Genomic DNA, 27,229 nt, shown 5'->3' on the forward strand with positions numbered 1-27,229 from the left:
CCATCCATGTATTACTATAATGACAATACCCCACTACACACTACAGGTGATGGGCGCTTCTCACCATTACTTTATTCTTTATTCTTTTAGTGACAATTTAAATAATAGGAAGGCCCGGTCACACCTTGTGACTGTTAGAGTTTCCATTCTGTGTCTCTCTCTTTCTTATTCTTACTCTCCCACCATAGCTCTCCAAGTGCAAGCTTCGATTCTTCTCACCTTTCAATAGCGATTATCATCTCAATATCTCAACCATGAGAATAAGAGAGAGAATCATGGTCAAGGTATAGAATTTTTGACATTCCCCTATCCCATCCAAGTTGTATGAGTACATGACCATCCCTTGGCCTTCTCAATCACAAATGAATACATAGTCTGTAGTTATGCCTATAGTAGCAGCTTTTCCTTTTCAAGGTACAAATGATCCATCCCATCCATGATATGAGCCATTTTGTGAGAGTGGTAGTAGGAGTAGCCATGGGTGGAAATACTGAGGTAAAGGTGGTTGTCATGATGATCGACCTGCCCTCCACAAAAATATGTAGAGAGAAAGAGGGGCAAGTTCCCAACTAGACGTGTACTACCAACTAGATCTCAAGGCTAGTTTCTCCAAACTCTTGTAGGCAAGGAGGTCATGAGCGAATCATATGCCATAGTGGGCACAAACTATAGGGGTTGTTTTTCAGTCTTTGAAAACCTAAATCAAAATGCATTGAGACATGATGAATCCAAATATAGCAATTTGATTCACTGAATTTTGGCTCAAAGGCATCGATATATGGGAGACACATGTTGTATCTAGAAAATTTTTAAGTTTTTTATATGTGACTATTTGACATTGATTATATATAATACTCAAGGTATTCTCGTTTCATTGCTGAGCATTTTTTATTGACTATCCACTAGTTGCAAGACAAACTAAAAGTGCTCGCATAACAAGCTTGCTAAATGGATGCACATATGATAGTAGGGTGTCATCACAAAGTAGAAGGGCATGACATCACAACATGAAGAATTGTTAAGCCATTTCTTTTATCAAATGCATTGAATTTATTTGTAAGCTTTAATTTTCCACATCTATAAGTGTAACAATGCAATGAGGGATTGAGAGAGAGAGAGAGAGAGAGAGAGAGAGAGAGAGAGAGAGAGAGGACTAGGGGGTGATTCGGAGAGCGAAGAGCACAACAATAAGGAGAGTGATGGAAAGCGAATTAGGGGAGTGATGAAGACAATAATGAAGAAAATGGGGGTGGTGGTGATAACTCTTTAGAGGACATATGAATTTTGATGTATATAATAGTATGCTACTACAAGCCATAATACGTGGCTTCAACAACATGTATAGATGTTCTATGTACTTCTAGTAATACAAGCCACTTTTAATCACTTATGTTGTATATATTTAATTATGTCAATGTATCTTATTATGCGTGGTATTTTTTAAATATGTGGATTCCATTTATTAAGCTAATGAATACTAGCAATGTTGGAATCAAAATATCGATTAACAGAGAGACTCTATAGGGAGCACAAGACTAACTTGATCATGAACTCTCTTTTGAGAGCTAAGGAGGGAGCTTTTTAAAACTTCACAAAATTTTTGAATGTCAATTGAAAAATGCTTTGAAGATAGCCTTACAATCAATTTTATATTTTTTAAATGTTGTGCATAGGATTCAATCTCCATTATAGCCCCATCTAACCTCTAGCATTGCAACACATGAAGGGAATACTAATGAAAAGTTCCAAGGTACAAACAAAAAACTTTGATGATGTCAGAATATACACCAAAAATTGCAAGTATGCACATTGGTATATACACTAGTAATTACTCATCATTGACACTTGGCAGGAATATTAGCAACCACATGAATGCTATCATCAAAGATACCAATGCAATATAAATAAATCTACTAACAAATTGTGACGGTAGTAAAACAAACTAGAACAAATCTTCTACTCTACTCATTGTCACACATTTGTTTAGGGAAAGGCAAGCTCCATAGCTCCTTCTTCTTGATGTTTTTCCTTTTTCTTTCTCGTTATGTTTTGTGGTATTTGATGAATGCAAGAGCTCTTTGATACATGCTATCATAAGCTTCAAAACCGTGTCTTCACTATAGTTGCTTAATTTCTTTGTACATTTGTGGTATTTGATGAATGTAAGAGCTCTTTGATACATGCTAATATAAGCTTCAAAACTCTGTCTTCACTATAGTTGTTTAATTTCTTTGTACATTTGTGGTATTTGATGAATGCAAGAGCTCTTTGATGCATACTATCATAAGCTTCAAAACCCTATCTTCACTATAGTTGTTTAATTTCTTTGTACATTGGTATGTACACAAGTAGTTACACATCATTGACACATTAGCACATATATCAATGACCGTATCAAACATACCAATAAAGCTATTGACAAATATTGTGATGTTGCTTAAACAAACTAGAACAAAACTTCTAATCTACTCATTTTGTCACACATTTCTCTAGGGAAAGGTAAGCTTCATAACTCCATATGCCTTTTTGTCTTAATTTGTAATAAGTTTGGTTGTCTGTGGTTCATACATACATACATATATATAAGGAGAGAGAGAGAGAGAGAGAGAGAGAGTGTGTGTGTGTGTGTGTGTGTGTAAAAAATCAAGAGAGAAAGTGGCAAAGTAGAGCAAGTGGGAAAGAGGGCTAGAGAGAGAAATCAATAGAGAAAGAGGAAATAGAGGGAAGAGAGAAAGCGAGGAAGAGGGATAGGAGATGGAAGGGGAAAGATGGTTTGAGAGAGAAATCAATTGAGAAAGAGGAAATAGAGGGAAGAGAAAAAGCTAGAGGAAGAGAAGAGCAAGAAAGAGATTAATAGAGAGAGAGGGAGAGGAGTTATAGGAAGAGAGAGAGAGATAGGGGTAGGGAGAGAGAAAGAGAGAGCTTGAGAGAGAGAGAGATAGAGAAAGAGAGAGAGGGAGGGCTAGAAGGAGAGAGATAGAGAGGAAAAGGCAAAGAAGGGAGGGAGAGATGCCTCAGATGAGTTTTGAGCATGGAGAAAGTTCATATTCTTCTATAAGCATTGGTGGATTTTCAATCAAAATAAGCAAGTGGAATTTTCTATCTCTATTTATGTGCTTTTCTACTACCCATGATTTGTTTCCTAGGATGGATGCATATATCATCATTGGAAGTCTTTATGAATGAAGTACTTATTTGTTGCAATAAGACCATTCTACTTGAGATCATTATTGTAAATGATGGTCTTATGACACAATTAGCATTTATGAACTTTCACATACTTTTAGATGTATTTAGGTTTGTTAGTTTTTTCCCTTGTCATAGGTCAGGAGTTTCCAAACATAGTTGGAGACCATTGACTCACCTATAAATATGCTATACATGTGTCCTCTAAATGTGGAGACTATATTGAGTTTCTATTTTGCTTTGTCAACACGTCCTAGCATAATAAACCTTGAACTCTTTTTACATGTTGCCAAATTAGATATTATAACAATAACCAACACAAATGTATACTTGTTACATTCCTAAGCTTAAAGTGACTAAAAAACAAAAGGGAGAAATGAGCATAAAATCCCACTATATATGCTACAACTTGTGGGATTCTTGGATAGCTTTTGTTCCAACCACTTTGAGTTAACCTACACTCAACAAGACATTTTAAACAAAACTTAAACTTGTTGTTGTAGGGGAAGAATAAGTTAACATTTGAACATCTTACAATTGTATTCATTTTTCTTTGAAGCAAATAGAGAATTTGAATATGCCTTGGGGGATGTGAGGCACAGGATTTGAAATTACACACCCCTTAAACTCAACCCCACACCCAACCCACTACACCATGACCACCTCATGGAGGAAAATGCTTCTCATTACAAGAAATGCATATTTGGAGTTCGAAGAATACATTGGAGTGAATGTAGACATAAAGACATGTCTAAACTAGATCATTGTAAATTTTTTACCTTGATCGGCAAACCATTTGGAAAGTCAACAAATATGAAGGAGGTTGGTAATGGGTATGGCTCTGCTAATGCCCACCTAGAAAAGAACATAAACAAGAATGGTTAAAAGAAGTGTTTGCAATTTTCATAGTAGATACATACATGTAGAATTAACACGTGTGTATGTAAAAGAACGTACGCAAGCATCTTAGCCTTTGTGGTGGTAGAACCGTTAGTAGAAGTGTTTCCAATTTTCTAACTAGATACATACATATAGAATAACACATGTACACATACGAGTGGCGTGAGCTATCAGCCTGCATTGTGACCTGGCAGGAGTAGGCTCTTAAAAATACTGAAGCCCCCTATGCAGCATAAATACTTAGGCAGATGTGCGAAATCATAACCTAGCACAATTACTATAGCAATACATTAGATGTATATACCCTTGGTATAATGAATCTGAAAGTCTTACTCGAAATGCAGAACCGCATAATGCAGAAACAAGGCTATCTCTAGTTTCGCAAGCTCGATTCCTGCGCACATTCTGGGTCCTCCCCCGAAGGGCATGAAGTAAGGTTTAATGTTCCTTTCTGTTCATGGTCAGGAAAAATTAGCAATATCTGCATTAGCTCAGTATGCTGTAATTTTGTCAGGCTACCATACTGTGCGGTAAGGACTCTTCGTTTCCACATTGGGTACCTTCCACCTTCTGGGATTGAAGGTTAGTGGATCTTCATAGCTGGTCGGGTCCAAGTGAGGAACAGTGAAAATTGGTAAGACCTTCCATCCTTTTGGGATAGTGTAACCTGAAACGAATACACAAGACCACCCAGCGAAGCTGTAGTTACTGTCGCAATTCTGCTTTGCCAATAGCAGTACATATGATATACAACAGTAATACGATATCCCATTAAGAAGCACGGCTTGAATCAACAACTAATACGACAGGCTAATACGAATCAAAGCATACCCTTTAAAGAAACCATAGTATCATTCATCATACTACTAATTGTAGATTACGGGAGAATTAGACTTCCCACTTCTGAACTCAAGGTTGCTTAATAGATCCAGTTTCTTACCTCCGAAAGACACATCCTGAATCGCCTTCCTACGGACGAACCTTACAACGTTCCCTAATCTTAGGGTCTCTTTTATAACCTGAGATCATGTTCCATGTTTTTGCAGCGAGTCTTATAAACCACTCGTTTGTATTGAGCTGATGTATGTGTAAGATAACAATTGTCAATAGAAACTATACTGACACATTGAGTATACTCCATTTTCTTGTATTCTTCCCAGGTTACACTCCCATCATCGTGCTGGCAAATGCTCCTGCTTGCCGTTAGGTTCTGATGTTCTTCCTGGCCAGACAACAATGGTACTTCAGTGCAATGGTCTATCAATTAAAACAAAAATGCCAGAGATTCTCATCTATGTGACCAGAATTATTTGTCTATCATTACAGGGGCAAATGCAGAGTTCAAAGGGCATCTAGTAGAAAGCTGTTCAGGTGCAATATGTATACTGCATCTCCATGAAGAAAGATTGATAAATAATCTTAAACTTGTGTGGTCCTTCTATAAGGAAAATAGTATCATGAACATCTTCTGTGCAGCTTTAAGATAGAAGAACTTACTCTCAATTCCTGTTGTACATGTGGAGAAAGAGCTAGAAAATAGACCGCTAGACTCAGTGCAACTGATGACGTTTCATGCCCAGCAAACACCATATTCATCACTAGGTCCAGCACCTGCTCATCTCCTAGGGAGCCATCCTCTATTAAAAACTGCAGGAAGTCTGTATACTTTATGTTATTTGAACTGTTTGATCTTCTCATCTCCATGGTCTCTTTGAGCTTGTCCATGATCCTTTTCTTGGACTGCTACACCAAATACACTTGGACATTTGTAAAGGAGTGGAACACCCCCAAGGAATATTCTCAAATACTTAATGCATACCCTCAATGCCGTGTTGAATGATGTGCCTGGAAGATTGATAGGAAGCCCAGTAAATCCTTTCATGAAATTATCATACTCCTTGATGAAGAAAGCTGTGTCCGGGTCTGCAGAGGTCAAGCTCAGCATTTCTCTGACCATCAACTTGAAGGTGAACTATTTCGCATGAATGACCATTAGATAACCACAGAATCAGATGAAGCTCTCTGAATTCAAACAGCTAGCTGCGTATAATTACTAATAACAGCAGGCAATGACAATAAGCACTAGCTATTTATTAACAAATACATGTGTTTTATCCAGCATTAGACAATGTTCCAGTGTGCATTTTACAGTGTGCAACATACAAAGTAGGTAACGTTAACTTCCACCAAATATGCCAGTTATATTGAGGAACATATATAAAGACCTTCTGCAGACAGATTGATTGAGTTGCAAGCTATAATGCACAAATGAGATGCTGGACATCGTATTTAACAATAATGAGATGATAAACAACAATGGTACATCATTATTATATTCATCGTTAAATGATAAATACCATGTTGATCATTACTAATGAGATGCTGGCCATCATATGCATCACTGTGAAATGTAGAAATGAGACACAGGAAAGATGATCGAAGGCTTTTACGATAATACCTGTTTTGAGTGCTGATGGGCAGGTATAGTGCCCTCTGATGGCCATGTTGAGAGCGTTGAAACCACCTGCTCTTGTATGTGGTGTAGAAAGACATCTTTGAGCTTTTCTGCCTTCATGAAGTTAAATGCCATAGATCGCATTCGGTTGTGCAGGTCGCCAACAAGCGTGAGCATGGACCACTTGCCCAAAATGGTGCATACAGAGCTTGGATAGCTGATAACAAAGTGTGTGCCTTCCTTCTGCCAAATGTACTTGTTGAGAGCAGGGTCACATGACACTATAGTGGGGCGCCCAAATAAGTGGCTCTTGAACACAGGTCCATATCTGCAACAGATGCAGCATCATAAGAATAAGTGTAATATTAAGCATAGTGGAGGCCTAATAGGTGAATGCGAGCTAGTTCATTAGGTGAAGTTGGAATCTAATGTATAACAAGCTGACTGTACATGTAATGCAGTAGGTTAATATCAGATGTCATAATCTCAACGCCAAAATTTCTAAATAAGGAAACATGTCATAATGCAAGCCTGTATCTGTCGAAGTGATGATTTCCTCAAGCAAGAACGCATTCAATCTTGGATCCTACTTCTGGTGGAAGTCCTTTGAAATACGAAGCATTTGCTAGCTACAACAGTGCTCTCTAGGAGTACAACATCAATCAGCACATCATAGACTACGTATGAAGGCATCTCATCTCGTTCCAATGGAAGCTGATTCCATTACTGTCTATAAGTAGAATTCCGATCAATACATAGAAAGATTACTTCTGATGGAGTCTCACGGACATGATATGGAAGCCGATCGGCGTTTGAAAGTTATGTCATTATTCATAGTGCAATCAGCAGAGATGGTTCAGGAAAGGAAGTGTATTTGAGTGTAGTGGATAAACGCAGTTCTAGTTCTTACCTGGAACAGTGGTAATCCATGAAGGGTCCTGCTGAGCATGCGCTATGAGGATGGCAAAATGCAAACGTCTTGCCGATGAAAGGCAGGCCCATTGGGCCAGGAGGCAGCTGGCGACGATCATAATAGTTGAAACGCTCACGAATTAATAAGGCTAACACAGTGGTGACGATGACGGAGATGAAAAGCAGAAAGAACATTTTCTCTCTCTCGCTCTAAGCACCAGTAAATGGACGCAGTAAACCGTGCGCTCGAATTTTTCTGATTCCAACGTGAGATTACCATGCCCTTCATGCTTTATGCCTAGATTCTCTCGGTGCTCCGCATTAGTATTCTGTTCGAAGGCATGTTTCAAATGGTCGGAGCGTTTGTAAAAGTTGATATAAAGAATATAATTTGACCTTTGAAAGCTTTGGCAACTTAGACTTATACAATGTTGAATACATGAAAATACTATACATAGGGATTCAGCAGTGATTGGGATGTAGGGAGTGGGAGACTAAGGTTGACACAATCAAGCTTAAACTATATCTCCAGAGAACCCTAATGATCATTTTCTAAATTTATCAAAGATCGATACATTTAATGGTAGTTTTATTCATATTGTAGTGTGCTCACAGAATGGGACCAAACCGAGTCTGCCTCTAGCATGAGAGTGCACCTCCTTAAATTCATAGATGATGATTACATGCCAAGAACCCTTGAGTGTCCTCCCACACTAGGTGGTCAGGGCACACACACCACACCTCCCCCCTTAGGGGAAAAAAGATGAACTTTTTTTTAAACTCGACTGAAGACTCAATTAAAGACTCAACTGGACAACTTGGAGCTGTCTATTCCAGCGCCTCAACCAGGAGAAAGGACTTACATCTGAGGGACTCGACTGGACCAAACTCGACTCCACTAATAAGGACTAATATCACGCCGAACTCCACTAATAAGGACTAATATCAAGGCATGGAACACGTCCATCTCGCTCATGCAAACATCACGTCACTATCCCAATGTAATGGACAAGATGAGGAACGATTTTGGACACGATTGTGGACAGAGTCACGGAAATAGAGATGTGACATAACATACATCTTCATTATCTTTTGGGCTTGGGTGTGGGAGCATGGACTTATTGAAAACTTGACTTTGAAAGACTAAGTCTAAGGGAAAAGGTGACTATCTCTTATCAAAGTGAGACAGAGGTAAGATGCTAAAGGAATGACACACGAAGCATTCTTGAAAGTCTAGGTGTGCCAACCAAGTAGCTCTTTTGGTCATTTTTTGCTCCACAAGTTGTCGTGATGAAGAGGTTGTCATGAGTTGTTGAAGGCAGGAAGACTCCACAGAAGCACCAAAGACAACTTCCGGGCACAAGGGACTGCTTTGAGGACTTCTTACTTTGACCTTGCTTTTGAAACTACCAGATGTTGAGTTCTCAGTAGCACTACATGTGTGCATGTTCTCCATAACGTGGACATTGTTGCTATTGTAAGTCAATAATCACAAATGCCCAAAAAGGTGGTCTTCATCTTTGGCAAGACTTGCCCAAAATCTTATGGCCATGGCTGAGCATCATGAGCAAAAGAGATCCTGTTGTGGGCAGAAATCAAGGTTCTGTTGAACGCCATGATAGTAGTGCTAAAAATGAAGGTGTGCACTAGTCCTAGGGCAAAGGAAAGAGTTGCCTTCTTAGGGACTGCCCTCTTTAGCATTGTTGACTTATTTGAAGTTATCACTAATGGTGCCGATTGGGCAGCCATAGCAAGAGCAGTAGCTAGTACAGACTTCAGAGCAGGGGACTTAGGAGTAGCAGCTCTTTTCGGTGCTACTGCCTTCTCGGGGGCTGGCTTCTTGGGTGACTTAGCCTTCTTGGGTATTATTTTTTCCTTCGTGGGTGCAGGCTTGGACTTCTTAGGCGCGCCCTTCTACATCTTCTTTGGAGTAGGAGAGTGCACGCAGAGACACTTCTAATTCAAAGAGGTTGTTGTTGATGAGCATGCTTTGTTGGGTGCTACTTCAACGTCATTGATGAGCATGCTTTGTTGGGTGCTACTTGAACGTCATGGAGGCCAAAACTAAATATTTTTGAGATGGGTGTGGACTCTAGATATTCTTGGAGCAAGGGAAGAAACCAGATCGCACAAAGAACAAGCAGTAGAGAGAGTGTAAGTGATGACAGGGTTGGGTCGTCCTACACAAGCTCAATAGAGCTAATGGTGCAAAGAGCAAAAAAGGGGGGCAGTGATGGGGTAGGCTGTGTACTTGAGGGAGACTATGAAATTATGACATTAACAACATGACCAAGAACAGCAAGAAGCCAATCATGTGTATCAAAACCCTAGTCTGGCTCATATGAGAAAAGCATCACTATTATTGTGTCTCAAGAAAACCTACCTTAACTGCCTAGGTGCCTGCCGTCTCCACCAATGTAGTGTGCTCACAGAATGGGACCAAACTGAGTTTTTCTCTGGCATGAGAGTGCACCTTCTTATATTCATTGATGATGGTTGCATGCCAAGAACCCTTGAGCGTCCTCCTACACTAGGTGGTTGAGCACACACACCACAATATTAGCCTATCATGCCATGCATATTATGTATACACATTGAGCCTACAATATTACATACACTTAACAACCCATAAACTATATTGAAATTTAATTTTCCTTCTTCTCCTTTCATCTCGCACCCCATCTAGCCATCAACCATTGGAAACAAAATCATAGATATGTTTTAAATTCACCAAACAATTGCCTACGTTGACTTAAATATTTCTCCCACGAGAATGATTAAATGCCATCATTGCAATTTATGTCTTATATTTGTTCTAGTCCTATCCCCTTAGGTGTTTTCATACCCTCGTATGGCTTCATTTAGTTAGTGGTACCCTCTCACAACCTGCTTAGTGTGTTGTACCCATATCCCCCCATGAAGTACTTCTGAACCATGAAAGACTTTTTAAATTTCATGTGAAGGAAAGTGCAATATTGACTTGATCTAGTTAGTGATACCCTTTTATAGCCTAGTCAATTTGTTGTAGTCATATACCATGAAGTATTTCTATATCACAAAGACATCTCAATTTTTGTTTGAAGGAAAGGCAACATGATTTTTGTTCTTTATTTATGTATCAATAAAGCATGATTATATGTAATTTTCTTTATGATGAGGTGTGCCACTATGTAGACCTATGGTGCTAGAAAATTACAACACAACAAGCATGTCATTCATTTGCATGTTTATCTCCTCAAAGTTCACCTACTTGGTGGCCTATATGAGAGCATACCTATTATGTAAGTATGCACTATGTAGACCTATGGTGCTAGAAAATTATGACATGACCACCATGTCATTTATTTGGATGTTTATCTCCTCGAAGTTGACCTACTTGGTGGCCTATATGAGAGTATACCTATTAGATAGCAACAATTGTGCTACTCCTTTATATATTTGAAGGCTCAAGAGAGAAATGTTCCTCCTTTTAGTATCTTTAGCCTTCCTAATGTTGCTTTTTTCCTCCTCCTACTCAAGCTTCATTCTTCAACTGTCCTTGGCCTTCCTATTCATTGAATTTCTTCTCCTATTACTCAGGCTCATGTTTGGCCATGAGACACAATAGTAATCTATGTAACAAAGTACTATCTTCCATCTCCTCATTAGCACCATGCATTAGCAGAAATATGGACTCTCTTTTTTGCCTCTTAAGGGGTTTCTCTAACCTCTCTCTCTAAAAAGAGATTCCAAAATAATATTGTAATAAGAGATCTTCTACAATTAAGCAAATCTTGTATTTGCATTTTCAATAGATTTCACCTATTATTTCATTCCCAAAGCGTAGGATAAGGTTACTTTTTTTCAAAATCCTCATAAATAAAAAAACGCAAATCTATTTTCTCTAAAAATATAGCCAATTATTAATATATGACTCTTTAATGTCCTCATGACTTTTCAACATGAAAATATATTAGAATCATTCTCATTCTTGCTTTTTGAAAAGGGCAGAAGTTAAAAAATGATATAAAATGACGTACACATCATAATTTAAGATTATTTTCAACCCAGAGACACCTTTTTGACTCGAGAGTGTCCTTGTAAATTTTCAACTTCTTTGGACAAGTATATGTCTATTTCTGGGCATTTTTTAATTCCCTCTCAAAGCTTTAGTCTTTTCTAAAATTTTGTGTACTCTTCTCCTTTCCTCTAGAATATGGTTTTTTATATATGAATTCTTCTGAAGCAACACTCAGTACTATCTACAACACTCTCTACCCTGCTACAAGAAATATTAATAGTGGTTTTGATGATAGCATTTGCTGAAATCAAATAATGTTTATCTACAACACTCTCTACCCTGCTACAAGCAATCTCCCTCTTCAGTATTATGCTATAAGATATCTCCTCTTCAACACTCTATACTACAAGCAATTAAGTGATAATGGAGGTATCTTTATTTTTTTAATCTCTGTAATGTTATTATTCCTCACATTTGTTGTTTAATCCTTCAGTATCAATTCATAGCAAGAGAGAAAGAGAAAGAGAAGGAGAGAGAGAGAGAGAGAGAGAGAGAGAGAGAGATAGGGAATCTTTTGGAAAGAATAAAATATAAGATTGAATGCTAAATAGAGGTAAATTAAATGCTAAGATTAAAGGTATATTAGGGGTTAATTAGGGACTATCATAACTGAAATCAAGAGAAAGAGACAAGATTCAACTAGGTAATAAGGAACATAGATATAGTGAATCAAAGGGGTGTAATTGTGTGATTTGAATGTTAATCCAAGTTAAACTTGGCATATATTTTTCTTTATAGGATGCAAGTGCATGACGTACCAAGAGAAAGAGAGATATTCACTTTCAATTGGAGGATAAATATGCACCAATGTTCAAAAGAATTGTGGAAAGCAATGGTGCACTAAGATATAGGATGCAACAAGAAAGAAATGTATGGAAAAGAAAGGTGGACCTTTGGGTTGATGGGTGCATTTATTCACCCAATCGAGTCAATCAAAGGCCACCACAAATTGAAGGACTTACATCATTTGTAAAGTTTGTTTGTAAAGGCAATGAAAGATTATATGGATACACATGCATACTTATCACACAAGGATTAGTAGGGGCTCATCAAGCCTTGAAAAATATGGAGACAAGATTACAAGGGAATATGCAGTCTCTCATGGAAAATGATAGATTATTGGCTGAGAAGGATAAGAAGAACCAGAGCCTACAAATGGTGCGTAAATCTGATGCTGGATGAGTGCGTAGTGAGTGCCGAAAGGTCCCCAAGAATAAAATAACTCTACAAAAGCTCATAAAGGAATAAGAGAGTTTGCACGACATGAGACAAAAAGACAAATTGGGTACAATCTCCCCCCATGCCTGGTGTAAGCGCTCGACAAGGCATGTAATTATATATATATTAATCTCCAAGCTAAAAAATAGCCCAATTCACAATTAGCATGCTTTGGTTTTTGTGTTTTCTTTTTTTCAAATAAAAAATAAAGTACTTGGGCATCCAAAGAAGTCGGGCTATGCCCAAATACAATGTTTAATATTGAAATATTTAAACGGAGCCCCTATGCGTATACAAAATAATAAATGATTGTCAAGCACTTTAATAAATAAGTGCGCCTAAATAAATATTAATGCCACAGCACTACAAGATATAGACCTTATACCGATGTTTAAAGCGACAAAAATATAAACAACAAAATTTACCCCCGTCGTCACAAAAAGCGTCGTTATTGATGACGCCATAGAACCGTCGCTATTGGTGTCGCTATATGTGTCGCATTTGCGATGCATATAGCGACACACATAGCAACGCAACCAGTAAATTTGCGACGCACATAGTGATGCCAATAACGACGCAAGCAGTAAATTTGTGACACAAATAGTGACGGTAATAGGGACAAAAAATTTTGTGGCAGGGCAGCAAGTTGCCCTGCAACATATAGCACTGTGTGCTGTATGAGAGCCATACAAAATAGTTTCTGCACTACTGTATACAAAGCGCTTGCAAACAAAAAGAATGTATACTGAAATCATAAAACTGATACATGAAATAAATACATGATCGCATAAAAATCGATTGGTACAATCATGACAAGATATCACTAATACATAGAAAATGTCTACATAGATCAGGCGACTAAAAAATAAAGGTGTGTGAGCTCCAAGGATCCAAGGGCGAGCTACAAATCCTTGTCCCCCAAAAGCTCGTCCTGCCGCAAAGGAGCATCGAACGGATTCTGCAGAAAAAGAAACAACACATCAATCCACCATACAATAATGCATTCAAATATCTCATGGCAACTACGGACAAGAAAGATGAGTGACTTACAGGGCCACCGCGTCTATACAATCAGTCGATCAATGCATTGAGACCGTGCCTCTCTGCATATCGAGTCTCAAGGCCTTGCGGATCGCGATTTGTAATGGAGTGCTGTAAAGAAAAAAAAATGCTAACTGTTAGAAACATGATTGTCAGTACAAAGAATATTTCAAAAAAACAAACAAGCAAAACAAAAGAGAAACTTACAAAGTCCTCCAAATATGTCCTGTGGTCACCACTCGCAAGATGATGGACCACTCCGGCCTCGAGTCGTGCCCTCGCCGCCTCGCGTTGTTGACTCCAACGTCCTAGCGAATCTGTAGCCTCCTCCCTCGATCGGTGCCAGTCGTCTGCATCTAACCACTCGGGCTTTCCAGCCCCACTCTTGATTGCCTTGCGTGCGTCGGATCGTCTATGTGATATGTATGCAAGCATACAATACATTCATCCAGCCCGTAGAGAATCTATCTATTGCGGCTGGCACCAGAAACTCCTAGTGCAAGGATGCTACTATGTAGTCCTTGCTCCCCTTCGGTATGTTCTTCCAATGATCCAGTACGTTGTGCCGAAAAACTTGTTGGCACAACTCTCTCATGCGAGCCATCACCCTCCTCCCCTCATCATTCATGATGATGGCTCTTGAGCTACTATTAACCAGATATCCATAACCCCGCCTAAGATGGGTCCTCTCCCATCTCCGTCCACGCTCCTGGGCATATCCAGGAGACCCCTCTACATCCGGTATACCGACGGGGGTAACCTCTCTCGCAGTGACACTCAAAGGGGTGCCACCAAAAGGGGTGCCACCTACTGACGGCTGCGCAAAAGCCAGAGTAACTGGAGTAGATGTCCCCATAGGTGTGAAAAATCGTGGAGGTGACGCAGCTCCAGCTGAACGACGAGACGGAGACACTACATCCGTGTCTCCATAGCAGCATCCCCCTGATCCCGATGCAGTCCCTCCCTCTGGCCCAAGTCGTGAGCGTCGAGATCGTCTGCTAGAAGCTGAAGCATCTGATCGCGCTGAAGTAGATCTAGCAAAGCGCCCTGATGAAGAATGAGACAGCTCTTGGTCTGTCATCTCTCTGAATCTCGCGAGTTGGTCTGGAGACATGCGTGCCATCATGTCCTGAAACTCCTCATCACTCATCCCTCGACTCATCCTGAAAATGTCACCTGCACAGATAAAAAATGGTGTTAGAATAATCAATTTAAACTATACAAAGCACATTAATATAAATCATTTTTAAAAAATCCCTCTTAAAATGCATATCTTATGTACCTTTATAAGAGATCTAAACAACGAATTGAGTAATACAATTCTCCAAGAATGAAGTATCCTATGGTCCCATGTTAATCTCCTGACACAACTCTGCATACACTTGAAGGTCGATAGACATGTCACCACAAAAGAATGAGTCTGCCTCGTTCTTAAAAAATTCTTGGACTCCTGTATTTCCATCATTATTAGCCAATGCGGGCTCCAAGCTTACGGTGGCCTCCACCCCTTGTAATATCGACCCCTCTATTTGCATATTATCTTCATCTATGCCCGGAACATCGCTTTGATCATATACTCTTGCACTTCGAGGAGTTGAAGGTATAACATACCACCATCGAGGTTGTCGGGGGTTTGGATAGAAGATTACATGTTCACAAACATGCACAAAGCGAGTTCAAACCATTGTGACATAAACCATGTCGTATTACAATTAGCAAGCAAATGACTCTATGCACCTGTTCACAATGGGCCGCAAACACAAAGGTGTCGCGCAAATCTGTCCATTTTTTTTTCGGAATCTATTTTGAGAAATCCAGATGGACCTCGTCGAACTGTTGCTCCAGATCCTCCAAGTACCACTTTGAACCACTGCACATCGAATAGTATCATGGAGAAGCTACGGTAATCCACCGTAATAATACTTTGCAAGTTCCCAAAATACTCCATCTCATCCACAACCGTGTTCGGATCTGTTGCTCGTCGCCGGGTCTCTTGCTCAAACCTTGCCATGACACCACAGTCCATTGTGGAGCGCATTTTGTCAATACGCTCCACGCGAAAATGTCGTCTGCGCGACCATGCTGCACTATATATTTTGTACTATACATTGAAACACTCAAATTAGATGTCGCATATAAAATTTAGATACGACATATTCTAAACCCCTCATCACCTTTGGACTATATCCCCTCGAGAATTCCCACTCCTCCATTGAGACCTCTGTCCCTTCGCTGAATGTTGCGGTCAAGGCTCCATGCAACCATCGAGTTGACATAACCGCGGCATCTCCTCCATTCCTTTAGGATATCGAATTGGTCGATGACGCGTACTACGTCGAAATTCAGCTCGCACTTCCTCTCGATCTTGCCTTGCAATCTGGTACTTGGCGAGCCATGTCTCCATGGAGGCATGGTGCAACATACAAAAGCGATTTACCTTCTCTTCCATTGAGGCATCTATTCTTTTTTCTACCCCATTTCCAATCACCACATCTCCAGTCAGTCTATCATCATCCTTCAGCGTCCATAGCATTTCATTGTCTGGTTCCACAGTTGGTAGCCATTGTGAGATATGCATTAATGCCTCTGACACCAACCAACCTTCCGCCATGCTACCTTCTGGCCGAGCTCATTGCCGCACAAAGCCTTTCAGGGTTTTCATGAAGCGCTCCAAGAAGAACATCCATCGCGTATGGACAGGTCCAGCAATCTCCACTTCGTCCACAAGATGCACAAGAAGGTGGACTTGTATCGTGAGCATGCTAGTGGGCAGGTATTTCTCAAAGAGATAGACCGTCTCCACTGCTCCCCGCCTTGCGGATTCAATAGAGGACGTCTTAATCTCTTTTTGTGAGATCCATTGCACCAAAGTCGACAACTTGTAAATGGCCCCGCGAATTTCTGGAGTAAGGCATCCTGCGATCGCGATCAGTAGGACAAATTGTCACAAATGAGAAAGCATTATGAATAATGGCCACTTTTCAAATTGCAAAATGCCCACGCTAATTACAATCCATTTTGTTCACAAACCTGACATATCTTATGCCAATCATGGGATTTTAGCCCCGGTAATTGGTCATCTTTAGAAAATGCGGACTTGAGAGAACGCATCATACCCGTCGGAGTGCGGATAGACTTGATTACTTGCTTCACAATGCGCTCTTCTTTGGTGGACAAAACCCAAGGAGCGCGAGGAAGCTGCACTCCATAGGCACTCGACTGCGGCCAAAGCGCCTTCATCTTACCTACCTCCTTCAAATCCATTCGTGACCCTAAAGTGTCTCTCTTTCCTATGATGTGGTCCCATAGCAAGCTGCCCACATTCTTGAAAATATGCATGGGATCCAACAAGTGGTTGATCTATAAGTGGGTCCAATATGGCAACTCATAGAAAACAGAGAACCGTCGCATTCCATTTGGATGTGATTTTGGGTTTACCATTTTTAGCTCGTACCAGCTTGCGGCGTTCATACGTGTTGAAGGTCGTCCAAGAAAACCTTCCCTAAGTTCATGATCCTCTGGCAAGAAAGCGGCGTGTCCTTGATATACCATCTTCTTCATGGTTCGTGACCTTCGGGAGTCTAATTGTGGCCCACACAATGGACATGCATGATAATCTGAGGTAACCAGACCTGTAAGGCGAGCCACGACCTAGTGAATACTTGATTGAATGAGATAAAATATAGATATTACCAGCAAGAACGGAGGTCTGCTCACCTAAGCACTCTCCCAATCTTGGAAAGTCATACATCGTCCACATGAGAATGGCTCGAATGTTGGCTGACCGCCGCCGACCATCGCGCCTGCTCATATCTTGCACAGTCACCCCCTCCTCCCACAAAATCTTAAGCTCATCGACTAATGGACGAAGATACACGTCCATATTTTTTACTTTGTAGCGGCCTGGGATGAGCAAGCTAAGGATGAGATGTCCTTTCTTCGTAGAAAGCCATGGAGGGATGTTGTAGTTGACAAGCACTATAGGCCACACACTGTAAGAAGTTGAGAGTAGACTGAATGGGTTCACACAAACCATTGCGAGACCGAGCCGAAGATTCCTTGGCTCTCGCGCAAAGCCTGGGAAGGTAGAGTCAATGTGGCTCCATGCGCGTGAATCCGCTGATATTCATTGGACTCCATCTGTGGACCTATTCTGCACATGCCATGTTGTCAAGCTTGCCATGCCGGACGTGCGAAACATGTGGTTTATGTGGGGGATGAGCGGAAAGTGTCTGAGAATTTTTTGAGGGATGGTTTGCCCTTGCAAGTCCTGTCGATACCTGTGAGCACCACACTTTGGACATGTCTCCATAGTCTCGTATTCATCTCGAAACAGTATGCAGTCGTTGATACATGCATGGATGTTATTGTAGTCCATGCCAAGCTTCCGTAAAACATGTCGTACATAATCACGAGACTCAGGCATGGTATTTGCAGGTGGTAATATATGATATTTCAATAACCTGAAAAAAATCATAAAACACCTTGAAAAAGCACAAATGTTTGTAATAATAGTGTCAAAAAAAAATCAATGAAGCCTATGTGCAAGGTACCTGAATAACTCGGTCACACTCGTATTGCTCCACTCGTATTTTACTTGCACACTTAAGAGTGCAAGCAATATTTCAACCGAGATACTCGGAACCCATCATATAATGGTATGGATGCTTCCTCTCTAAGCGGGTCAGATGTCTCGACATCCATGGGAATCAATGCATGATCATTGCCTCCATCTCAGGCTCCAAGTTTGTAGGTAGGTCGGGAAGGTTGTCTGTCTCCTCTGGCATTGACAGTATAGATGGGCCTTGCGAGTGGTGGATTGGCTCCTGCAATCCATCCATCGCACGTCCATGAACTCTTCTAATTGGCCGCAAAGGGTGCACTCCCCCTTGGGTCGAGACATTACCCCCCTGGATAGAAAATTTGCCAACAAGACCCAATCTTATTGTGTATGGTTTTCAATTAGCTTGCGAGTACAATGCATGATTAATATTAACTTCAAATTACCGTTTGCTGAAAATCTGCAATCGCTGGATCAATTATCTCAGATTGAAACTCGCCAAATTTTCGTACGTGTTCTATAGACAATTGACGTTTTCGTCTAATTGCCAACTTGCATTGAGAGCAAGGACATGGGACACGCTGATTAAGATACGCCTTGTGATCTTGAACAATAAGACCTTCTTCGTTTTCCATCTTATCTACATTACAGCAAACGAGGCTTAAATGGATAGCTTTATGGAGATGTATGTCAAGTTGCAAGTTGATCATAAATCTTGCATTGTACATAGTAGTTGAGAGATTTATTGATGTTATATCTCGGCCCTATATCATGCTCAAGGATTTGTTTGTCCCGGTAGATAATTATTTGTTATTGTAAAAAACTGCACTAGAGGGCTTTGAGTATAAGTAATCCATTTATGAGCATCATTGAGGATCTCTTAGTCTAATAATAAATCAGTCTCAACAAAAAGCATCTTAGAAATGTCGTTTTTTTGTCCTAGGATCGCGTATTAAAATTAATGCCATCTATGAAATTTATCAACTATAGTAATAAAATTTGTTTCAATCAATTCTACTCATAGTCATAAGACCTAAGAGAAAATATACTATACTCAATTTAAGGGATTCTTATTCTATAACAATACTTTTGGGTTCATTTTGATGAAGTACCGTAATGACCATTAGCTAGGGTATCATTTTCTTTTAGTCCTTCCATTGACTAGTTGGCATGATTTCTAATTTGTTATGCCTATAAAGTTAATACAAAAACAATGAATTATGCATATCACAATTACATCCCCTACTTGGACATTATGAAGGACATGACCAATTTTAAGCCATCTTAAAGAGTCACCAATGTACGTGGCCCATGGCAAAGCACATTGCATACCATTATCGATAAGTCTATTATCATGCATCTTAAATCTCCTAATTAGACTTTATAAAGTGCATGACTAATATTTAGCCCTCTTAAGGATTCGATGTAATGGTACCCATAAAAAAAGCAAAGTGGATACCATTACCATAATCATGGATATGCGATCATTCCAATATATGTTATCTTTCTCTTTCTCTCCCTCTCCCTCCCTCTCTTTCTCTTTCTCTCACATTTCCTCTCCCTCTCACAATATATCTTAATACTCTCCAAAAGCAAAAGGGAGAGGGAGAGAGAGAATGCACTCTCCCTCCCTCTCCCTCTCCCTCTCCCTCTCTTTCTCTTTCTCTCCCTCTCTCATTTCCTCCCTCTCCCTCTCTCTCTCCCTCTCCCTCTCTTTCTCTCTCTCTCCCTCTCTCTCCCTCTCCCTCTCCCTCTCCCTCTCTTTCTCTCCTTCTGTCTCATTTCCTCTCCTAAACAAGCAAAAAAGAAAGCGATTTAAACCTTTAATAAGCAAAAGGGAGAGGGAGAGAGAGAATGCACTCTCCCTCCCTCTCCCTCTCCCTCTCTTTCTCTCCCTCTCTCTCCCTCTCCCTCTCTTTCTCTCTCATTTCCTATCCTAAACAAGCAAAAAAGAAAGCGATTTAAACCTTTAATAAGCAAAAGGGAGAGGGAGAGAGAGAATGCACTCTCTCTCCCTCTCCCTCTCCCTCTCCCTCTCTTTCTCTTTCTCTCCCTCTCTCATTTCCTTCCCCTCCCTCTCCCTCTCCCTCTCTTTCTCTCCCTCTCTCTCTCTCTCTCCCTCTCTTTCTCTCTTTCTCTCTTATTTCCTCTCCTAAACAAGCAAAAAAGAAAGTGATTTAAACATTAAACAAGCAAAAGGGAGAGGGAGAGAGAGAATGCACTCTCCCTCTCTCTCCCTCTCCCTCTCTTTTTCTTTCTCTCCCTCTCTCATTTCCTCCCCCTCCCTCTCCCTCTCCCTCTCTTTCTCTCTTTCTCTCTTTCTCTCACATTTCCTCTTCTAAACAAGCAAAAAAGAAAGTGATTTAAACCTTAAACAAGCAAAAGGGAGAGGGGGAGAGAGAATGCACTCTCCCTCCCTCTCCCTCTCCCTCTCTTTCTCTCTCATTTCCTCTCCTAAACAAGCAAAAGTGAAAGTGATTTAAACCTTAAAAAAGCAAAAGAAAGAGAGAGGGAGACTCACCGATGAGATATGGCAAGTGTGGGGCGGCTCCTCTTTGCGATGAAGGCTCCTCCTCTCCTTTGCGAACAACGGCGGCGGCGGCAACGGCGGCAAGTCTTCTTCCTCTCCTTCTCTCACGACGGTCGCTCTCTCCCTCGCTCTCGCTCTCAAAATACACAAGCCGCAAACGCGAAATGAAACCGCGCTTGGTTTCGGCCCGCTTTTTTTCCCTATGAAGCTTCGCTATTTGCGTCGCTATTTGCGTTGCTATTTGCGTCATTTGCGATGCAAACAGCGACGCTAGTAGCGACACCGCTACCCGCCGTCGCTACTAGCTCAAATCCTTGTAGTGCACCTTTAATGATAGGATGTGTCCCCATAAAAAATAATAATTTCTTTTAGGTAATCTGAATATACGCCATCGCCCAATGCTTCCCAAGGCCACCGTTGCCTGCTCTACACATCAACTAAAGCATTCAAAGTTGTTGAAAAATAATAAAATTAAATCGACAAAGGTGAATACCTAGTAGTCTTCAGCTAAAAAATAAATAAATAGGTTGAAACTCTGTCCTAACCTTAATTTAATACAAGGGCACTCTAAAATCAGAAACATTCATTAATTTAAATATGTATTTTGGGGAATCACCCGCTGTAGAATCACCCACGTGCACATTAAATTAATCTAATGCTCGAAAAGGACAAGTGTCCTCATCAACTTCTCGTACAAGGAATCCACATTGTGTAGGAGCCCAGGTAAATAAATATAGTTTTATGGAATTTCAAGAAGCATGACTGGTTTACTAGAATAGTTTAAAATCTCAATTATCATGTTTAGATAACTTAATTCTCACCTTAGATGGATCCAAATATATACTGTGACTTATTTTGAAGGAAATAAGTCATCCAAGATAAAAGATGGATAAAAATAATGTGATTTATAAAAATCATTATTTTTCCTATTTTTTATGGATTTTCGCAATTTTGCTTACGCTAGCTTGTTGACTAAATGTATTTCAATCGTTTTAAGTGCCCAAACATCTATATTTGGAGTTCATACAACAAAGTTATGATCCAAACAAGCCGTAGGGTAGAAAAAAAATTCTTTTTCATCAATGATGTCATCAAAAACGTTAAAAAGTAGGTGCTCTCTCTTTACCCCCCCTTCTCACTACTATATAAACAGGGGTAGAGCGTCACATACAGAAACACAATGAACCATGCAGAAGTCTCTCTATTACTATTGACGCAACGAAACGTTGATGTAATCAGCTGAGCTTGTCTCTCTCTCTCCAACTCTATGCAAAAGTGTTGCCCAAACCTATCAAGCTTCTTCCATGGCTCCCATGCAAGACGAGGAAGAACAAGAGCAATCTTGATGAGATGAGGTGCTAATTGATAAGGAGGAGCGACAACATGTAATCTTGACGAGGATGAGACGTTGATCGAAAAGGAGGAGAGATTGTTCCATGAGATGAAGAGACATCATCCCGTTCAACCCAAGGAAAGGGATACACTGAAGGTCTCTCATCCTCTTCTACTCTGATCCGAGAAGAGAAGACACTGAAGAACTCTATCCTATTCTATTATACCTCTATTCTGTTATGGCCCCGAAGAGAAAGAATTCAAAAGCAAAAATCACGAATGACCCTACTAATATGGAAGCAACAGTTGGAGTTGTGAGCATGGGAGTCACAGGCGCGCATAACAACCCTTTACCAATCGCGATATCACAAGCTTTTCTAAAATAATGTTCTATCCAAATTCAATAAAAATAAGATAAGTCTCTCAAGAAATACTGACTTAAGGCCAAGAAACTTGGTTACAAGAACTAAGAAGTTAGAGACTCCAAAAATCTAGATACTCCTATAAGATAAGTCTCTCAAGAAATACTGACTTAAGGCCAAGAAACTTGGTTACAAGAACTCGGAAGTTAGAGACTCCAAAAATCTAGATACTCCTAGTTATATTTCAAGGGGAAGACTTCATTATGTGAAACTCAAGTGTGGATTGCTACAAGATTAAGCATCACTTGAAAGTTGCATGATTGATTTAAGTCATAACTGCTTGAAGTTATCAATCTTGTTTGTGATTTTCTAGATTAGATCCTGATTGAATTAATCATCACTTGAAAGTTGCATGATTGATTGAAGTCATAACTACTTGAAGACATCAATCTTGTTTGTGATTTTTTAGATTAGAATCTGATTGAATTAAATATTGAAACAAATAAAAACTGAGGAGCCCTATGCCTCCCCCAAGGATAGGTGTTGAATCCCCATACTAAGAGAGGATGTTTTTACCGCCACAGAAGCACAAACCCGCTCCGATGGCGAGAGGTCTCCCAGCAAGGATCTCATTAAGTAGGAGGTGGATAGGGTGCCAAGGGGCTCTGGCTAGTAAATCCCTTTTTGCACTTAGGATCTAGTTTGTCCCCTGTAAGGCCCGAGTTCTACTTAGGACACCTATGAATGCTAGCTATAGGTGGACTTGATCTTGGTGATGTGCAAATGTGCCAGATGAGGTAGCATGTGACGTGCAAATAGATTGAACAAGGAAGCATGTGAAATTGTAATTTTTCTCCTATATGGGCGGGAGAACAAACATTATGGAATATAATCAATGAATTTTTTTAATTTTGACTGTTTGTCTGTGAGTAAATTTTGTAAATGAACAACTGTGCATAAAGGATATTTTAATTAATGAAGCTATTTTTATATGTTTCATGTAATGTGGTAGGTAATTAGATAACTAAGAACTTCCATAGAGAGAAGCGGGTGGATGGAATCTAGTCCTATGGCAGGGTGGTCTCGGCGGTTAGTCGAGAGGTTTTCCCAAAAACAAACACTAGGGAAGAGACTCTAGGAAGGGCCAATTCACTGACTTACTTAGGGTTTGGTCTTAAAACCCAAACTGTAAATTATCTTAGGGAAAAGGTACGGCGGATGTACTAGAGCAGTGTAAGGGATTTTATAAATCCTTAGCTTACTATCAGACAAAAGTGTTGTACTCCATGAACCAAGGGTAATGGCAGTTGCTCCTTCCAGACAAGAAGCCTCTTAAAGGACACCTCCCGATGTGAGTTAGTTGTTGATAGGTGACTGTTAAGTCAATTAGGAACCTTCAGGTCAGTCCTCCATGGGTAACAATAGGACGCTTCCCTTGCAGGATACACCTAGGGTTAACTAGCCGAACAAAATCTAATCATTGTGGTTAGAGTATAGATGGCGATGGCTAGAAGATAAACTCTAGGAAATTACTAAAATTTTACTCGTCACGTAATTTAAGACGGGTACATTACACTCACGGAATCCAACGTGGTCTCACAAAATCCACCATGAGATATACCTCCTAGCATCATACCCCCGGGGTGGGATAGCAATTGTCCTCAAATATTGCTATTATCTCAATGTGGAGCGAGCAGTGAGCGGTAAGCACTTAGATCACGGGTGTGCATCCATTGGGCTTCTTCAATAGGACGATTTTTAAACTTAACCAAATATCTAGAATATCTATGGCCAGTTCTAGTGGCCATAAAGTTAGTATCTAGAATAGTTTCAAGTTCAAGAATTCAATTTCTTCTTTTAACAAAGGAGGGTTGTCATAGACATGGTGGACAAGTAATTGGCCTCTAAAAGGTTTTAACAAACTGATATGAAAAGTATTAAGAATTTTCCAATGTTGGGGTAGTTCTAATTTAAATACATTGTCATTAATATTGTGAATTATTTTGAAAGGTCCATAAAATCTAGGGGCTAACTTAACAACTCAACACTTTGCAATATTCTCTTTTCAATACGTAACCAAACATAATCATCAACATTGAAACTCATGGCTTTTTTTTTCTTGTTAGCTTGTTTAATGTATGATTGCTAGGCTTTCACAATCATATTTTTAACTTCAGCACAAAAATAGAAGCATATGTATTGGAAATATCATTAGCTTCTTTAACTTTGTTCGACAATGATGTAATAGGTGTAGGCAATCCATGTCCATAAATGATTTCAAAAGGTGCTTTTTGTGTATTGTGTGTGGTGTATTTTGTATGCAAATTGAAGTAAATGCAAGTGTATATCCCATGTTTATGGTTTTGAAATTATGTATGCACACAAGAGATCTTGAATTGTATTCTTAGTAGCTTCTGTTTGCCCATTGGTTTCAAGATGAAATGCAAATGAGAAATCAATCTTAGTATCCTAACTAGCAAACAAACTAGTCCAAAAATTATTGCAAAATCTAGAATCATGATTAGAAATAATAACTTTTGGTAAATCATGGTTAGTGAAAACCATCTTCAAAAACAATTGTGCAACTTGAGATGTAGTTGATGTTTTCTTGCATGGAAGGAAATATGCTTATTTACTAAATCAATCAAATATAGTCCAAATCATATCACGATTAGCTTATGTGCTAGGCAAACTAGTTATAAAATCCATTAAAATATATTCCCATAGTTGTTCAGGAATTGGTAAAGGCATTAACAACCCATATTGCTTACCATGGTGTCGCTTGACTCTTTGACAAATTAAACACTCAAAAAAAAAGTTAGAAACATTAGATTCCATCTGTGGCCAATAAAAATCTTCAAACAACGTTGCTAGAGTAGAAATAATACCACTCTGGTCTTGATATGAGGGACAATGAATTTCGTGGAACATAAATGATCTAAATTAAACAGTGATACACAATTTCTACATAAATCCATTAGAATAATACAAATAATATATTTGAATCAAGTTATTAGCAACTATTTTATTCCAATCAACTTGAAAACTAGGGTCATGGTCATAGGTATCCTTCATAGAAATAAGGAATTCAAAAGATAGAACGTAAATATTATGGATACTTGGACTTCTGCTCAATGCATCAGTAACAGCATTCTCTTTTTCGGGTTGATATTGGATAAGTGAATGGAAGCTTTGAATGAAAGCAGCCCATTTAATATGTCAATCAAAAATTTGTGGCTAACTAAGGAGATGTTTGATACTTTGTTGGTCAGTTTTGATCATAAATTCAGATCCCATTAGATAGTGTTTCCATTGATGTAAAGCTTGTACCACACCTAACAATTCTTTATCATAGGTAAAATACTTCAGCTTAGAGTATTTAAGTTTGCACCTAGAATAGGCTATGGAATGTGAATATTTCATAAGAACAGATCCTTTTCTTGATATCTGCTAGTATTAGTGACTACTAGGAAAAATGGTCGATTAAAATCAGGTAATCACAAAATAGGCGCATGTGTTAAAGCATGTTTCAACAAATTGAAAGACTTTTGTTGATTATTAGACCAATCATATACAACACTTTTCTTTAATAATTTCGTTGAAGGCAATGCAAGTAATAAAAAAATTCACAGAAATTTTCTGTAAAAGCTGGCAAGACCTAAGAAAGAACATATCTCATGCGCATTTTTAGGGATTGTCCAATTCAAAATTTCTTCTATCTTTTTAAAATAAACTTGAATACCATCAAAAGAAACAATGTGACCTAAGTATCCAATTTGGGTTTGGAAAAATTCACTCTTATCAGGGTTAGCATACAATTGATTCTCTTTCAACAATTTTAAAACCAAAGATAAATGTTCATAGTGTTTATTCACATTCTTACTGAAAACCAATATATCATCAAAGAAAACAATTACACAATTCTGATACGTAAAAAATATACAGTTCATCATACGATTGAATGTAGCTGGTGCATTAGTCAAACCAAAAGGCATAACAAGGAATTCATAATGACCAAATTGAGTTCTAAATGTAGTCTTGAAAATGTCAAATGTATCCAATCGTACTTGATGATATCCAGATTTGATATCTACCCTGCTAAAAATAGTGGCCCCTTGTAGTTTATCCATGAGTTCGTCTATCCTAGGGATCGGATATCTATTCTTCACAAGGATCTTGTTTAGGGCACGATAGTCAATGCACATCCTATAAGTATTATTTTTCTTCTTGACTAACAGGATAGGTGCACCAAAAGGAGAACTACTTGGCCTAATGAGACCTCAGGTCAACAGTTCTTCAACTTGTGCTTGGATTTCTTTTTGTTCAATCTTATTGTGTCTATAAGGTGCTTTACGTGGTGGTTGAGAACTAGGGATTAAATATATTTTATGGTCTTTAGGACATGTAGGTGGTAAACCAGGGGATAAAGCACTAGCAAAACAATATTTAAATTGTGAAAGAAATTGTGCATGCCTAGGATGCATTTAATATTTCTTAACTTCAATTTCATTCACCCATAGTACATATGATTTGCTACCTTTTCTCAATACGCATTTAGCCTATATGTGACTAAGCAAGAAAAAATTATCAAAGATGTGTGTTCCATGTAATGTAATTTTTTTTTCATCAAAATGGATTCTCTTGGAATGTTTGAAATAATCTATGTTGGGAT

The 27,229-nt window shown here is 39.3% G+C and overlaps 1 protein-coding gene across 1 annotated transcript; it reads right to left on the reverse strand.

Moving 5' to 3' along the window:
- Positions 1-3,947: 3,947 nt before the first annotated feature.
- Positions 3,948-7,648, reverse strand: LOC148025571 (cholesterol 22-monohydroxylase CYP90B52-like). The gene is made up of 9 exons (XM_087691991.1): positions 7,452-7,648; positions 6,545-6,869; positions 5,906-6,058; positions 5,584-5,826; positions 5,210-5,308; positions 5,027-5,105; positions 4,625-4,753; positions 4,420-4,537; positions 3,948-4,041 (listed from the first exon to the last, which is right to left on the reverse strand). Exons 1-9 carry the CDS (start codon positions 7,646-7,648, stop codon positions 3,948-3,950), a joined length of 1,437 nt encoding a protein of 478 aa, XP_087548117.1.
- Between the last annotated feature and the right edge of the window lie 19,581 nt (positions 7,649-27,229).

This window comes from Lygodium microphyllum, chromosome 14 (genome assembly GCF_053477565.2).
Source record: "Lygodium microphyllum isolate KBCC chromosome 14, Lygodium_microphyllum_v1.1.10, whole genome shotgun sequence".
Classification (NCBI taxonomy): Eukaryota; Viridiplantae; Streptophyta; class Polypodiopsida; order Schizaeales; family Lygodiaceae; genus Lygodium; species Lygodium microphyllum.